This window comes from Triturus cristatus, chromosome 12 (assembly GCF_964204655.1).
Source record: "Triturus cristatus chromosome 12, aTriCri1.1, whole genome shotgun sequence".
Lineage (NCBI taxonomy): Eukaryota > Metazoa > Chordata > Amphibia > Caudata > Salamandridae > Triturus > Triturus cristatus.
In genome coordinates this window covers 174998156-175014266 of record NC_140595.1, presented here as the reverse complement: position 1 = coordinate 175014266, position 16111 = coordinate 174998156, and the positions used below count along the sequence as shown (strand labels likewise).

At 40.0% G+C, this 16111-nt stretch overlaps 1 protein-coding gene across 1 annotated transcript in view; it reads left to right on the top strand.

Moving 5' to 3' along the window:
* Positions 1-15134, top strand: part of LOC146773018 (V-type proton ATPase catalytic subunit A-like) — a 48969-nt gene extending 33835 nt beyond the window's left edge. Inside the window, exons 8-15 of the mRNA XM_085637363.1 lie at positions 2545-2653; positions 7811-7933; positions 8373-8487; positions 9040-9103; positions 10975-11178; positions 13262-13356; positions 14192-14363; positions 14916-15134. Coding sequence (XP_085493489.1) covers positions 2545-2653; positions 7811-7933; positions 8373-8487; positions 9040-9103; positions 10975-11178; positions 13262-13356; positions 14192-14363; positions 14916-15008 — 975 coding nt within the window. The 3' untranslated portion in view covers positions 15009-15134. The remainder of the gene's footprint in view (positions 1-2544; positions 2654-7810; positions 7934-8372; positions 8488-9039; positions 9104-10974; positions 11179-13261; positions 13357-14191; positions 14364-14915) is intronic.
* Positions 15135-16111: the final 977 nt, after the last annotated feature.

Below are 16111 nucleotides of genomic sequence, written 5' to 3'. Positions count from 1 at the left end.
GTCTGCGGCAAATCAAGTAACTGAGCATTCTTAAAGTCTAACTTTTGGTTTTTTTCAGATAGTCGCTACTGCTACAGTAAAACACACAGGTCCAGATTACGAAGCATTTTTGCAGTCACAAATGGCTTGATTTGTAGAATTGGGCCTTTTGCAAAAGCAAAAAGCTTTTTTTATGTGCAAACGTTAAACTGTGGTCCTACAGAATCGCAATTTGAGTTTGAGATTCAGTATTTGAAAGAAGAAAATCGTAGGGTAATTGCTAATATTTTGCGATTTAATTCCAGTCACAAAACATTAATATTTTGCCACAAATTCAAAATTGGTGGTGACCCATTCGCAAATGGGAAGGGACCCCTTCCCCTTTAAGAATGTTAAAAAAATATTTTTAAGAGCAGGCCGTGGTCACATTAATCACTGCCTACTCCTAAAAAAGAAAGTGAAACGTTTGATTTTTGTTTTTGTAACAAATCTCATTTTCCTTTAAGTAACAGGGGCGGCATTAAAAAAAAATTAGCTTTATTAAAAAAGCATTTACAGACATGGTGGTCTGCTGACCCCAGCAGGCCACCATCCCTGTGATCCGTAGCATTCCTAATGGGTCGTAAACTGCAACCTACTTCATTAATATTCATGAGGGAGGTCGATTTGCAGCCTACTACAAATTTGTAATTTTAAAATAAAAACGTTTTATATATTAGGTATAGGAATTTCTGAGAAAATCGCAATTTGGAAATCACTATTCTCAATGTTAGTACATCTGGGCTACAGTGTGTAATTTGTAAAAAACATAAGTAAAAAATGGAAAATTGGAAGAGAGAAAGATTTTTCATAAAAGCCTGCCACCTGTACAACTGAATGCTGAGGCTGCCAAACACCAAGGCTGCCAAAAACCAAGGCTGCCTAGTCTCAACTCCACCTCCTGCCTGTTTCTTCCACCACCCCACACTCACTCCTGCTTATCTTTTTTTCCTTCCTCCTTTCTCCTTTTATCATTGTTTTCTTATATTTTACATCTGTCTTCTTTCTCCCTTGCTGCCATTCTCTCTTTTGTTCTATGTCAATTCCAGTGACATATACTAGGCACTGGTGCCTACCGCCCACAACCACCATCATACATTAGGTACTGACAACACATTAAAGGGTTGTGGCACTTGGTGAAAGTGAGATCATATTTTTAGGTCTTTTACTTGCTCCTAAAGGAATGAATGTGCTATTCAGTAGTTTACAGAGCACTTTGGATTGTGGGTTACTTTATTTCTAAGTGCTCCTAATTTTGGCAGCCATGGAAACAGGGATGAATTGAAAAATGTGATTCATTCAGAATCCCACAACGTAGTGTTCGAGATAGGATCTTCCTAGATTTGAGTATGTATGGGCACGGATTGCTGTAGCAACCCATGCACCAGTGCAAGTCATGCATTCTATCTCTGTGATACCCTTCTATCTACATATACCTGGGTACAACACACCCTGGAATTGAGGTATCAACAGGAATGATACTGAGGTCTGGTGATTCTCTTCATCACCCTCAAGAGTATAGTTCTCCATAAGGCTGTACACAATTGGTTCATAGTCCTGATGAAGACCCCACAGTGATCAGTTATACACTTTCAAAGGGGTCGAAACGTCGACGTTCACCATACAAGTGTTGTTGCCCAAACAGACCAATCAAATGTTAAAGATGATATATCATGGGTCTTTTTAGGTATTTTTCCTTTGTTAAACCAATGCTGCACAGTCAAATTCATGCTTTACGTGTTATATATGTATTATATTTTGTCAATTTTGTATTGTTGATATATGTATCATATTTTTTCAGTTTATGTCACCAGTGTTTTACATATTGTTTGGTATATTGTGTATTAGTCTTGTTGTTTATTATGAATTTCACTAGATATATGCCTTTTTATGATATATTGAAAAATACTTTTCAATTTAGTGGTGTTTTTGTGTTTATACATGCAGTCAGTGTTGTGTTATGATGAATCATTGATTGACTGTCCTACCTCTGTGAGGACACAGTAATACATATGAAAAAATTATTTTTCGTGGCAGAACCACTGTTCACATAACAGAAACACAATGACAGCACGACCTTATGAACGTCGGTTGGGGCTCCACTCTCTTTGTTTTCTCTTATTTTATTTTAACTGGACTAAAAGTGAACAATGGAACATTATTCACCTTAGTGAATAATATTACATTATTCATTGTTAGCATAATAAAAATGGAGCACAGTTAGCAGCAATGTGATCTTAAGACTTACCTGAGAGCTGATTTAAGCAAAAAAAGTTTTACATGTATGTTTCCTTCGTGCTTGCAAATGGGAGTGCTTACATGAGAGAGAGTTTGTGTGTGTAAGTGTGAATGTGTGCGTATGTGTAAGTGTGTGTGTGTGAGTTAAAGTGACGGTCTAATGGAGTGTAATGTAACTTCCGCTACTCCTGGCATTTTGGTGAATTGACGGCCTTGCTGCCCACGGGACAGACTGACCACAAAGTGAAGTCTGACTAAATCAATAACACTGTTGCATGTTATTGGCAGCTGACCATGGAGGTGAATGGAAAAACTGAGACCATCATGAAAAGAACCACTCTGGTGGCAAACACGTCCAACATGCCAGTAGCTGCCCGCGAAGCGTCCATCTATACAGGTAAGCGCCGTCACACTATCCCTTATGGGAGCAAACCCATTAGAGGGCAGTGGGGAACAACCCCTTCTTGCCCTTGAGTCTAAAAGCCTGCCTTCATATTTTTGAGATATGTGAAAACACTTCCCATTCGTTTTTTGTTAAAAGGGATATTTTAAGTTTAGTTATATTGGTGTAATGTCGTGCTCTCTGTATGTGAACACATCCAGTGAAAAACAAAACAAACTGGAAATAAAGTTACCAGTTTACCCAAAACACCTTACACGAATTAGGAATCCAAAAACACATAACAGCTACCCATTTCACAAAATGTCATGCACTGTCTGATGCCAGTATATCCCAGACAACGTGTAAGAAAAGCCACTGGGATTAAATTAACACTCTGCCTAGAAAACTACCAGAAAAAACATACCTTGGTTTACTATAGCGCTTAGCAATGACCTTCTGTTGTATCTAAGCGCTGCAAATAATAAATGCTATCTTTCCTCAGTTTAATAATACTCAAATTACCGACTTCGGAAGGTTAAAAACTTGAGACAGCCTGCTGGAATTAAAAGTTGTGACCTGCATCCCTGCTGTATCATGAGAGGAGAGAGCTCCCATCACCGAGGCATCCAGTAATCCGGATTGGAGCATCATTTTGCATTTCTGCTCGCAGTACATACCGCCAGTTAGAATTACCACTGGTGTTAAAAATGCAACTCTTACAAACTAAGGGGCATATCAACAAGGATCTGCGATAATCATCGCAAAGCGCGATTATCGCTGTTTTGAATATCGCCGGCTATCGCTGCATTTCATCGCGGAGATATCGCGTTATTATCAACGCTTATCTCCAAGGCGATAAATATTGCAGCGATAGCAGCGAAATGCGGGCTTATCGCTGGAAATTCAGCGATAACACTACTGCGATAGGGAATCCATTGTTGATACGCCATGGTGGTCGTAGGCAGACAATCCACCTCCCTTTATACACATAGCTAAGTCTGAAATTTAGCAGACGTTAGCTGACGGCATTAACCGCGGTTAGCGCTGATTTTTATGTCGCTATAGGTGTCAGGGTCCAGCTTGTTGATACCGCGATGTGCGGTTAGCGATTTTTTTCTCTGTTGTTTTCAGAGGGAACGCCGTCTTTGCATCTCATTAGAGATGCGATGCGAGGCGTTAGTGAAACGGCGGCTGACACCAGGAAACACGCGCTGATTCCTATTAGCGTGTCCTTGCTAATAGTGAGGTAATTCAATTACCGCTTTTTGGCCGAAAACCGCCGTTAAAGCGGCGTTGTTGGCCTTGTTGATATGCCCCTTAATTCATACTGCTGACCAATGGCTAATAACTACACAGATAATTTAAGGAGAATTTTTACTTCTGTGAAAAAGACTATTGGTCCGACATGATAAAAAACTTCTCAGAGTTTTGGTGGCTCGACCTAACCTCCACTTCAGGTAGCAGTAGCTGGTTTTATTATTAAACATTTTATAACAGCGGTACGTATGTGATTTTATCGTATGGTAATCCCAACTATCTATGGGAGGGATATTTTACTGTAATGGGTATCCACATGAGTCATGCTGCTTCTTGGCCGGGGATAATGTTTTCACTCCCAGTGGTAATTTACGACCAGTAGCAAATTGAGAGAAGCATTTTTTAACACCAGGCTGCATTCTACCTCCAGCAGTAATGTCAATGGCCAGCGGTGGCATTGGCCTGGTTTTCCATAAGGAGGCCCGCGTCATTTGCCTATATCAAAATGATCTGAGACGGTGTGGAGACAGTTATCCAATTGGTTGACCAGATTGTGTAAACTAAAAACTGGGACATTTCACAAACACAGAAGTAGGACTACAATTAAGCATCGCTTGTAGAAGACCCAATGACTTAACTGACAGAGCCCAGCAACGTCCAAACACAGACAGTGAGATGCCATTTACACACAGCATCATCAATATGAACTAAATTGCTTTCATATGGAGATTCTTTTAAATAATTATTTTATTGGAACATATGAAAAAGCCTACCTTCTTCTGTATTCAGTTGGCCCTCTCTCAAAACCAATACATGTGCTGACTTTCCTGAAACTCGAACAGGCAAATGTTGAAAAACCGGGACTTTCCTTGTAAGTTCGGGACGCCTTGTGACCCTCTTCAATAGGTGCTTGGTATCTTGAGAAGAGACCATGCCATGAATATGAGGGCCCCTCAAATATTGCTTAAGATAGTGGCTAAATGTAGAAATAAAAAAGGATGGTTAGAAGACCTGCGGGAAGCCCCACTGTAGTTCTGGTGGGAACATCAAAACCCATGCCCTTAAAATCTTGTCCTACAAGTTAAGCACATGGACATGCTTGAATAGGCACATGCTGTTCTAACCTCTTTCAACTTTGACCTTGGAATGTCACCCTTCCTAACTACACCATTATTAGTTTCAGAAAATGTTTGCCTCATGAGGGACTTAACATACCATATGTATTTATAAAGTGCATGTTCACCCAATGGTATCTTGGTGCTGAATAACAGATGTTTATTGTTACCCAACTCAATCGTTTTCATTTTATCGACCTGAGAAGGATGAAGGGCTGAGTGGACCCGCCAGGATTTGAACCTGTGACCATGAGTTCGAACACAGGCCCCTACAGAGGACACATTTGTCCATTAAGCCACCAGACCCAGTAACTGAACTTACGTTCTATAGCGATATATATAAGCCAGTAGTTGCCGAGACTCTATCATTCGTGTATGCTACCCTATATCTGGCAAATGAATATGTACAAATTACTGGTAAATAAGTGATTGCTAGGCTCTAGGAAAGACTGTTGTCCTGACTGTCAACCATGGATATATAAAAACAACAATTTTGAAGTACATAGGAATATATGATTATGTTTTCACAAATGTACGTAATCCTAGAATTAATGCATGTGTGTGTAAATTGATGAAGGTGAATTACTAATTATGCAGTCTCGATGTCATGTGTATATGTGTTTTCATACCATTAAGGAGGGATCAGATGCACACACCTTTTCTCTGCCCCTTGAAAAGTCACTCAGTACCTGATGCACTAAGGGCCTCCGCATTCGTGGGGGAGGCTCCGCATCGTGGAGAATTCTCATTGCGGAGATTCCGTCCCGAGTTCCGAGCCCGTTTGTGAATCAGGTCCTAAATGTCTTAGGATTATGGGTTTTATTTAGCTCCTGGGGATGGTGCCCAGTTCCGCCAGGGCAATACAGAGATTTACTGGGTTTTCTAAAAAGCTGCTGTTACAGCAGCTATCCTGAAGGCACTGAAGCTATGCTCAGCAGGTGCCATATTAAGTGCACCTGTGCAGCAAAGTTTTTGTGTTTTGATAGAAATTCTAAAAGCAAGAGTGTATATATATATTTGGGCAGTAACTTCATAGGTACCGTGTAATTACTGTCATTTCTAATTTGATCTGCTAAATCATGTTTTGACACAATGGCTGAAATTATATTCAGTGCGACTGATCACTTGATCTAATCACCCATGTAATGCATTAACCTTGCCAGCTAAATAGTGACTTGGTTTTTAATGTTTCATGATAGGACCACTTGGTTAATAATTGTGTCATAATTGATGAATGTTATCAAATACTCTAAATTTATGAGTTCATATTATGTTTGACTGACCGTAATGAATTGGTCTTACACTTTGTGGCACTTGCCTGGACTGTTTATCTATTGCAGTTTAGTGAACTACGAGTCTTCTGTTTATTTCTATACTTGTAGTCCATCACGTGCGTTGATCGTCACTCACTGTTTTAAATTGCCTTTGAAAACTTTACCAAACTGCTAGTGAACAAGCCTGCAGGACAGGCGAAACGCGTCTAGCTTTTTCGGCTGGCAATAAATAACTTTCAGCACAGACACGGCGTCGATTGCTTTTGTTTAACTTGGAGAAGTTTTGGACAATATATATATATATATATATATATATATATATATATATATATATATATATATATATATATATATTTTTTTTTTTTTTAAGTCTCTAACATGCAGAGTCTTTTCTCTGTGTGGGGGTAATTCATTAGTTTTCCTGTTCAGGGCTGCCATTCAGGGCTGCCAGGCTTTCATGGTAATCCCAAACAGAAAAATAGACTTCAGAATATATGACCTGTACCAGGTTGATGGTTTAAGATACTTTGACTGACAGTCCAGTCTCCTTCTGAACATCAGGAGAAGGCTTCCTCCGTTTGAGTGAGTGCAGGCTCTTCTATCAGAAACATGATGATTCACCCAACTGTAAATAGTGGGGGCGATCTGGAAGTTGGAAGTTTGGTAGACGGTATTCAACCATTGGTGTAGAAACTCTAAATAAGGACTATGTATTTTAGGAAATATACAATTATTACATTACTCAAGCCCAGGAAACGACAACTACCCGATAAAAAGTTATATTACAAATAGGGGCGGGCGGAACTCGTGGAGTTACCTGAAAACTATGCAAGATTCCAGGGAGTTCTGAAAGCGGGTTGAATCGACACGTCTTGCTGATTTTTAGCGCCAGAGCTTGTTCCCTGCTACAAATTCAGTGTGAATGGCAACACTGGCCCGCCATAGGGTGTTGCTTCTTACCTGGCGCTCAAGTAGATTTTTTAATAGAGTGGCAGCTTACTCACGACGGACTGTTGCGACTGCACGAGTTGCAAAAGTCTCGCCGGGTGCCGCCCTAGTGCCTGAAAATCACGCTAGGGGATGCCAATTCACGCTTGCATTTGCCAACTTACCGTTGGCGAGCCACATGTGAGAAGAAACTCTGCCACGTCGCAGTTTGTAGAGTTTTGCCATAACTTTGCATTTCAAGTGTAATGCAGAGTGGGCAAAACTCTGCAAACTCTGCCGGGGGAGCAGAATGTATCGCCCACACGTAATTACAAACAAAGACAAACTTAAAATAAAAATAAAATAAAATAGAAATATGACCAATGTATGTCCTTTCTACTAGAAAACACAATAATGGGGGCGGGTCCAAGGGAGAAAAGTTTATAGACCTGCAAGATAGTAATACCCCAATCAAGTTTACTACAAAACACAACTATTCAATAGTCATGATTAACCACTGAAATCCGCTCGCTTGATCTTCTTCCACAAGGATAGGCAAATTGTATTTAACATTTGTGTATCTTTCTCTTTGCTTGAAGGAATTACCCTCTCCGAGTATTTTCGCGACATGGGATACAACGTCAGTATGATGGCTGACTCCACCTCCAGATGGGCTGAGGCCCTCAGAGAAATCTCTGGACGCCTGGCTGAAATGCCAGCAGGTAATTTCTTCCACCAGCCCCTCAAACTTTGTTCAACTATATGATTCATAGTAATAAATGTTTTCTTAGCTGTAAATCTAGTTTGCTATCAAACTCTCTAAGCCGAAGGCACTCAAACACATTTGCAATTTTACAAGAGGTCATTTCATTTAAGAGTTTAACCAGGAATTTATTGATATAAATAAACTCTAGACTCTCTGCTCAATCTTCTAGAGAGATTTCCTAATGCACCTTGTTCTTCCAGTGGCCCCAATCCTCTTTGCTCATTGGTAAGATCCTACATATAAGGATCTTCATTCAGAGCTTCCCAGCAATAGTCACTCCATTTTGGCAGGCAATACAATTGAAGATGCACCACACACCTCCACACAAGCTCTTAAACTTCAGAATGAAGATCTAACTTCTGTCTTTCACCAGAGCATCTCATCCTTTTCTTTAGACAGCGGCTATCCTGCCTACCTTGGCGCCCGGTTGGCATCTTTCTATGAACGTGCAGGTCGGGTGCAATGTCTTGGCAGCCCCACACGCGAGGGGAGTGTCAGCATCGTTGGGGCGTAAGTTGCATATCGTTGTAATTCACCATTTCACCTTTCACATGTTAGAGTTTATTATCTTTATAAATTCCATTCAATATTGAAGTCAATTTCGAATGGCCTATAACATGTGTATATTACTTTATACTTTAAAATAAGGAAGTCATAAACATTTAATTAATTAAGTTAGCATATTATTTTTAGAATTTCTAATATCATACTGTAAATATATCAACCCACTCACGATTTATAATTTTTTAATGAAGCAGCACATGTATGTTATTCTAAAACATCTTTGTGTTCTATTTATTAGATACCCTTGCTCTTTTAATTTCTGAACTTTCAAATTCTTACATTTTCATTAAAGTCGATTGAATGAGCGCAAAGTCCTAAACTGGATAGATATTTTTGGATGGAATTGTTCTGATAGTCTGGCAAAACAATATGTAGTTTTCATTGATCCAATATAGGAATATAGAAAATCGTGTTATCCCATGAATCCAGATGTTGGGTGTAGTTGGTGAAATCTCTAATATTAATCTATGCATTTTATGTATGTTCTATTTTTCTTAGTGTGTCCCCTCCTGGAGGTGACTTCTCTGACCCTGTGACCTCTGCGACCCTAGGTATTGTTCAGGTAAGTTATTCTATATTCCTGAATCTGACAGAGCAGGGCATGCCAACATGATGCTGACACAATGCATTATTTCACATCTCTAATAAGATAAGATACTTAAACTGATGTGTTCTGTCTAAGGCGCGAAATTGACAGCCAAAATTTTAAGCAATGCAACTGGAATTATGTGCCCTGAAGAGCCTTACTGTGGAGCAGGTTGGCTATTATGTAGCAACAAAGCCCACATTATATTGCATGATGTGGCACAATTTGTGGCAATATTTCACCATTTTCTCATTTTAACCCATATTAATCCTGTCTGAACAAATGTTTGACTTCATAACTAGCAGTTTAGCACATGAATGCGGCACTCCTCACTGGAAATTTGACCAGTAAATCTTCACAAAGGGTCAGTCGCTGCTCGACACCATGTGTTGCACTTTTGTTAGTAACTTTTGATCCATTTGAGCTTGAATTCTGAAAACTTAAGCAACAGGTGTTTGATCAAGGAGCCAATTTCACTATCATTGGTTATTAATACCCCCAGCATTAAAATACTGCTCATTCAGAAGATCAAAGTACTCCCTGTTGATAACATCAACAGCAGTCGATTCTGCTGAATTATGACAGATGAAAATTCTTTACCAAGTTCTTTACTTCTACCTCAAATAAAACCATCAACAATTATTATACCTTAAGTTCTGAGAAGGCCATAAATATTTTTAAAGCAGACCAGCTTTCTTCACCTTATTATATAGTGTGTATATTCAAGTTTCAAGGATGTATATGTTCAATAATTTTAGCCCAAAGGTTTTAATTAACTGAGCGCTTAAATAAAAACAAATTTGAAAATACTGTGTATGGTTCCTGCAGACTCAGGAAAATAGCCAGTATCCTTATTTCGCATTAGTGTTCGAGCCATTGTGCCAGGGGTAACATGGAACATAAACACTATAAAAACACCACCTTTGAGTGGTAACATTAGCTGAATGGTAATTTAACACCATTGGTATTTCATCTAGGATTGATTCTGAAATACACCATGCCTACATGTTCCTTTTCCTGCTTAAAATGAGTCTGGGACTGATGCATGTGCACATAAATAGCTATAAGTAAGCAAAGGTGAGATGATAAAGGAAAATATCCCTGTTATTTATAACAAATAATACAACAAATATTATGCTCCTCAATCCCTAGCTTCGGCTACAACATATGTGTCTTCACCAACACTTCCTAAGTGCTCTCCTTTCTCCCATAATGGCGATCGCAGATTGCCTGAAGTAGAACTGAACCCAAGACAGTGCCCTTCCTCAGGGTTTGTGGTTAAAGAAGTAATGTGCAGTGTCTTTCCCAGAATCGCGCGAGTCAGTCTGTCATTTTAGTGCACTTGTTTACCATCACTCTAGCCCAGATTGTATTATTTGGTACGTATTCCACTTGCCGTTTCCACTCTTAGCCCTACCCAACATTGTAACATAGTCACACAACATAGCATAAGTATCCCAAAGAGCATCAGGCCTGAATCTATGCGCATTGTCAATAGGGTGCAGATAGTATTTCTCCCATGTTCAGTTTGGTGTTGTAAATACCTAATAGGGCACGAAACTCACAATCCTCATTTTCATAAAGAGGGCATGAGTGCTATATGATGGTGTATTTCATATTTGAAAATGATGCTATCAAAAGGTAGGCAAGTCAACAAGGTAGGACTGCAGACAGATGATGATGTAAACTTACATCATCACCCAGTGATTGGGCCAGGTACTTAAGCTCCTGAAAGTGATTCTACATATATATAGACTATTCCCTTATCTAGCAACATCCTACATGATAGAGCACTGTAATGTATCATCCCTAAAACCATTAATCTTTGCATGCACTGGCCCACTCAGGTGTTCTGGGGGCTGGATAAGAAGCTGGCCCAGAGGAAGCACTTCCCTTCGGTAAACTGGCTGATCAGCTACAGCAAGTACTTACGTGCGCTGGATGAATTCTACGAGAGGAACTACCCAGAGCTTGTGCCACTGAGAACAAAGGCCAAGGAGATCCTGCAGGAGGAGGAGGATCTTGCGGAAATTGTCCAGCTGGTGGGAAAGGTAAGGACCTGCAAATGACTTAGAGTCCGATGTCTTCTAAAATGTGGTCCATCACTGGCTACTAGTCTCAGATTAAGATGTGCGTCACACGGCTATTGTAAAGCAAGGTTGGTTACTCTTTTAATGTAAAATTAAAATAAACTTTGAATATTTGGAGTCTAGCTTAGCTTGGATATTGCAATATATCATTAATATTAACATATCAGTGAATACTCATTACACAAACACATTTGCTATATACAGCTGTCTGACACTATATCAAGTTCATTAATATCATAAGATCATGCTTTAGGTCAGCCAGCTTATCCTCAATGGAGGGCAGGTCAGCAGGTGCAATATTTTTGGCATTAGATATATATCATATTCCAAGTAGTGACCATAGACCCTTTCTGTGTTTATTGCCTTGCTATATATTCTTTTGCTCATTAAATTTGGTAACTGAACAGTTTAAATGGTGGTCTTGAAGAGGACTGTTGGAAGAATTAAGGCTATCCTATGCAGATCATTCCCATTGGATTTCTATCCCAGGCCTCCATCGGCTCAGTGAATCCTCCTACCACTTTAACAAGTAATCACCTTTGACAAGTGGAATACTTAGATCTGTTCTGTGGTGCTTCAGTGAACATGGCAACTTTTGCTTCCCTTGCAATGCAAGAGAAAAGATTGGGAAGAAGAGAAGTGTCTACCTCGTGAGGTGGTTTAGACGAGGGACTACTCAGAGCTGATGAAAAGTTGGGCAAACCCCACAGACAGTGGGATGTTTCTCCTATAAGTAGGCCTTAGAAATGCAACCGATTCTGAGCACAGGGAAAGGCATCACCCAAGATATTGGTCTTAGTCTAGGATATTAGATACAGCCAAATTGGGCATTCACTTTCATGCTAAATTAGCGTGTATTTGTTCTTATCAAAGAAAGGCTAGGCCATGAAATAAGAGGACAAGACTACCAGAGCATGGTACTTTATGTCCCAGAAAAAAGTATGAGATAGCTGCAATAGTGACATTTGTTGGTGGCAAATGGAGTTGAGAGAACAGTTTTGGATAAGTAAAAATCAGGTCTTAATTCAGGTTAGTGTCTTGTTAGTATAGCCTCAAAGCAGTGGCAAGGTAACTGCCCATTCCATATTCTTAGAAATAAAGTATCATCCCAGGGAGAGCGGGATGAGAAACCCACGTGTGAACTTCTTAGAAGTGCTCCTTTGCATTTAGGAGAGTTTTAAGGCGTGTGAAGAGGTGCCGGGCATCGACATTTGCTTGGAATTACCCTCTCCTTGGTAACAGTGAGAATTAATAACACAAATATTGAGAATTTAAATGTGCTGTATATCAAAGTGTGGCCTGAAAAGAAAGAACATATAATGACATAATATGAAAGTGCCCCTGGGCGCAAAAAGCATGTGCCTCCACTTGTTTGCCCTCGCATGGCCCTTTTGGTTTTACAGAAAGGGCCGCGGATGCTTGCAGAGCCCGTTCTGTAGTGTAGATCATTGCCAGTGTTACATGTGCACAGTGTAATATCAGGAGGTAGTACCTTTATTTTCATGTGTGTGGTGTGGTGCCATGCAAATGAGGGAATCCTTTACCTTAGTGCCAGCATTATATTACAGATGGTGACAAAGAAGCAAAGAGGAGGCACAAAATCACTGTGCGATGCATAGATGTGATACAGGTAGTGCCCCTCTCCCATTTGTCATCTCTTGGAAGGAGGAAAAGGAAATTCTGTATTTCCCAGACACCCTTATGCAGTCACTCACTACACTCGTCTGCATGGGGCTCTCTGCTTCTCTTTGAAAGTGAGGCTGGTTGTCACCTGCGTAGTGAAAGGTGGACTGGTTTCTTCGATCTGTCTGTTAATTTTCCTACAATGCTCTGTTCCAATTACAGGCATAGGTTAGCGCCTGTACTGGGAACAATGTACTTGGTGGCATACAATGCATTGTCCTGGTCTGACTTTGTTGGGTTCCTAATGCTTCAGACTATAGGCATATGGTGGTGTATTCCATTTGCCACTGTACATGGATCTTTTTAAGTATCAGATGGCCGAACTAACAGGTACATATATGTTGTCTATTCCTCTACATAGGGCTCCTTAGCCGAAGCTGATAAAATCACCCTAGAGGTTGCCAAGCTGCTTAAGGATGACTTTCTCCAGCAAAACGGATACTCGGCTTATGACAGGTAATGTCCACTTTGACTCAGTGAAAGAGTATTCTGTTATCTGGCTTTGGTCTGGAATTTAGACTGCTCTCTATTTGCTTTTACCTCTAAATATCAGCTCTGCATAAAACCTGCCAATGTGAAAATGATCCACTTTAAAGGTTCAAAGTTTGAAGGTCACCATAGAAAGCACATATGCGAACAAGGTCGTAACATATTTTTTAGATGTTCTTCCAAGATGGAAGCTACTGATGCAAAGCTTGCATCTGATAAGACGTCTCCATGGTGGACCCAGTGGGATTGTCAATCAGGGTTTTCCATTTCAAACCTCAGTCCTTCCACCTAGTCACCACTTTTACCTTCCAATTAGATGCCTGCTATCCAAATCCTAATCTCATCAAGAATGAATTTAGAATGCTTTTTGTTGAGAACTTCCTCGAGCATTGGTTTCACCACTACTTTTAATAGAGATTATACAGCTAAAGCTTAGGCATGGAACCATTAAATTGGTGAAATTGAATAGCATTCTCTTAAGTCAAGTTTGCCACTTAAGTAAAAATATTCAAAGCGTCTATGGGCCCATTGCTATCAACTTTGAACTCATTTCCCAGTGCAGTGCACAACTACCTTGAAAATGAATGCAATGTTTTCAGTGCAGCAGGTCACAATATCAATAGTAAATTAGTTTTTATATTATTTCCTAGCTTTATAATCCTCAGGTTCTTCAAAAAAAGTCTGCATGTGTCATCCTTCAATAGACTTTTCTGCTTAAAGGAATCAGTCACAGACTTTCACTCCATGCTCTACTATCTGCATTGTATGATCAGATTCTGCTCTCTGATACCTTTGGTTCTAGGTTCTGCCCTTTCTACAAGACTGTTGGAATGCTGCAGAACATGATGGCATTTTATGACATGGCGCGACATGCAGTGGAGTCCACAGCCCAAGCTGAGAACAAGATCACCTGGGGGCTGATCAGGGAGCAAATGGGAGAAACCCTCTACAAGCTTAGCTCCATGAAATTCAAGGTAGGACTCAGGACAGTGTGTGCCATATCCACCGTCAAAGCACTCCTTCGGCTTAGTACAAATTCCTTTGTTGGTGGGCTACAATTTTATAATAACGGCCTCTAAACTGGATGTCAATATTATGGTATTTTGTTTCTTCTGTTAGATGTAATGTTCCATTAACCTTATTACCCATTGCTTATAGATTAAAGTGGGATATACTGAGGATGAAATCATCGATTAAGTTGGTATCCTCCCAAACAACAGGAATCCCAAAGTTTTGTCTCTGGAATGGGTAATGACATTCAGATCTAGGATTTCTGAGTCCTATTCTGCAGGTCATCTCTGATTCTGAAGACCTTTCCATTCAGACTTGCCACCTTCTCTAAACAGGTGGTAATTGGGTCGTGGTGGGTGATGCTGGGAAGGGCAGGATGGTGTGGCCAAAGGCAGGAGAGGCTCCGTTGTGACTGCCGTGGAGCTAGAGCAGCTTTGCCTATCACATCCCTGCTTTTAGGATTGTTGGTATGGACCATATTTATCGCAGTAATCAAAGTATCTTCTTTTTTACAGGACCCAGTGAAAGATGGAGAAGCCAAAATCAAAGCAGATTATGCCCAACTTCTTGAGGAGATGCAAAATGGATTCCGAAGTCTAGAAGACTAAAAAAGATGAAGTCGAATTAGAGCTGCTTCTTGTCCTCTCACTTATCCGCGCCTTAATGAAAAAGTCCTTTATTTAAACGTTATGTAAAATAATAAATCACACATTTTCTGTATATCATGTGGGGAATGAATGTTGTGTTTTTTTTCTCAGCTCGAGTTGGTCAATCAATGCTTAGGTATATTAAAAAGAGCCATTCTCTCGGCGTAGAGCACGTTGTGTGGATGAGCTGATGTGGAAAAATGTTGCTTTCTGAACTTACAATTTGCACACCTTAAACTAAATTTCATCTAGGCTCAGTAAGATAAGGGTTCTTGCCATTGCCAAAATATTCTGGGAAATTTAGAGATCAGGAAGATGTTCATGACCTACCAGAAGATGAATAATTGTATTTTATTTATTTGAAAAGCTTTATATATCGCAAACATGACCCGTAAGGGTATCAGTGCACTGTACAAAGAAGCAGATACGATTGGCAAGAAAAGCATACATAATAAACATAAGGTAAGTTAACAAGCACATGAACAGAAAAAGAGCAAACCAAACATGTGGTACGTGTATAGTGATAAAAAAATTGCTACACTGCATGAGAGACCCATGTTGTCGACAAGAAACAAAAGTAGTCATGGGGTGTTCAAGTTGATTGTTGCAACTGGTTATTCAGTAATAACCCTTTGACTCGTTTATAGAATGAGTAGGACAAAGTGTTTGATCTGATTACGTGAGGAAGAGCGTTCCAAATTCCCAGGGCAAGACTGGAGAAGGAGCAGTTGTAGGTTTTTTCTTTTTACATTTTTGAGGTTTTAGTAAGAGTGTTAGAGCTTCTTAGGTCCTGATTCAGACCAGAAAGTTTGAGTTTTTTAGCCAAGCAAAAGCGGGTGTTATAATGGAGAGCCTTGTTCGTCAAGCAGCCAATCTTGAACCAAATCCTAGCATCCAGTGATAGCCAATTGAGCTGTACTATGTCAGGTGTGATGTGATCATATTTTCTTAAACCCATGATGAGTCTGGCAGGAGGGTTCAGAGTATCCTTTAAGGGGGCCAGTCTAGCTTTGCGTAACCCTGCCAGGGTCACAATCCCATATTCCAATCGGGAGATAACTAGG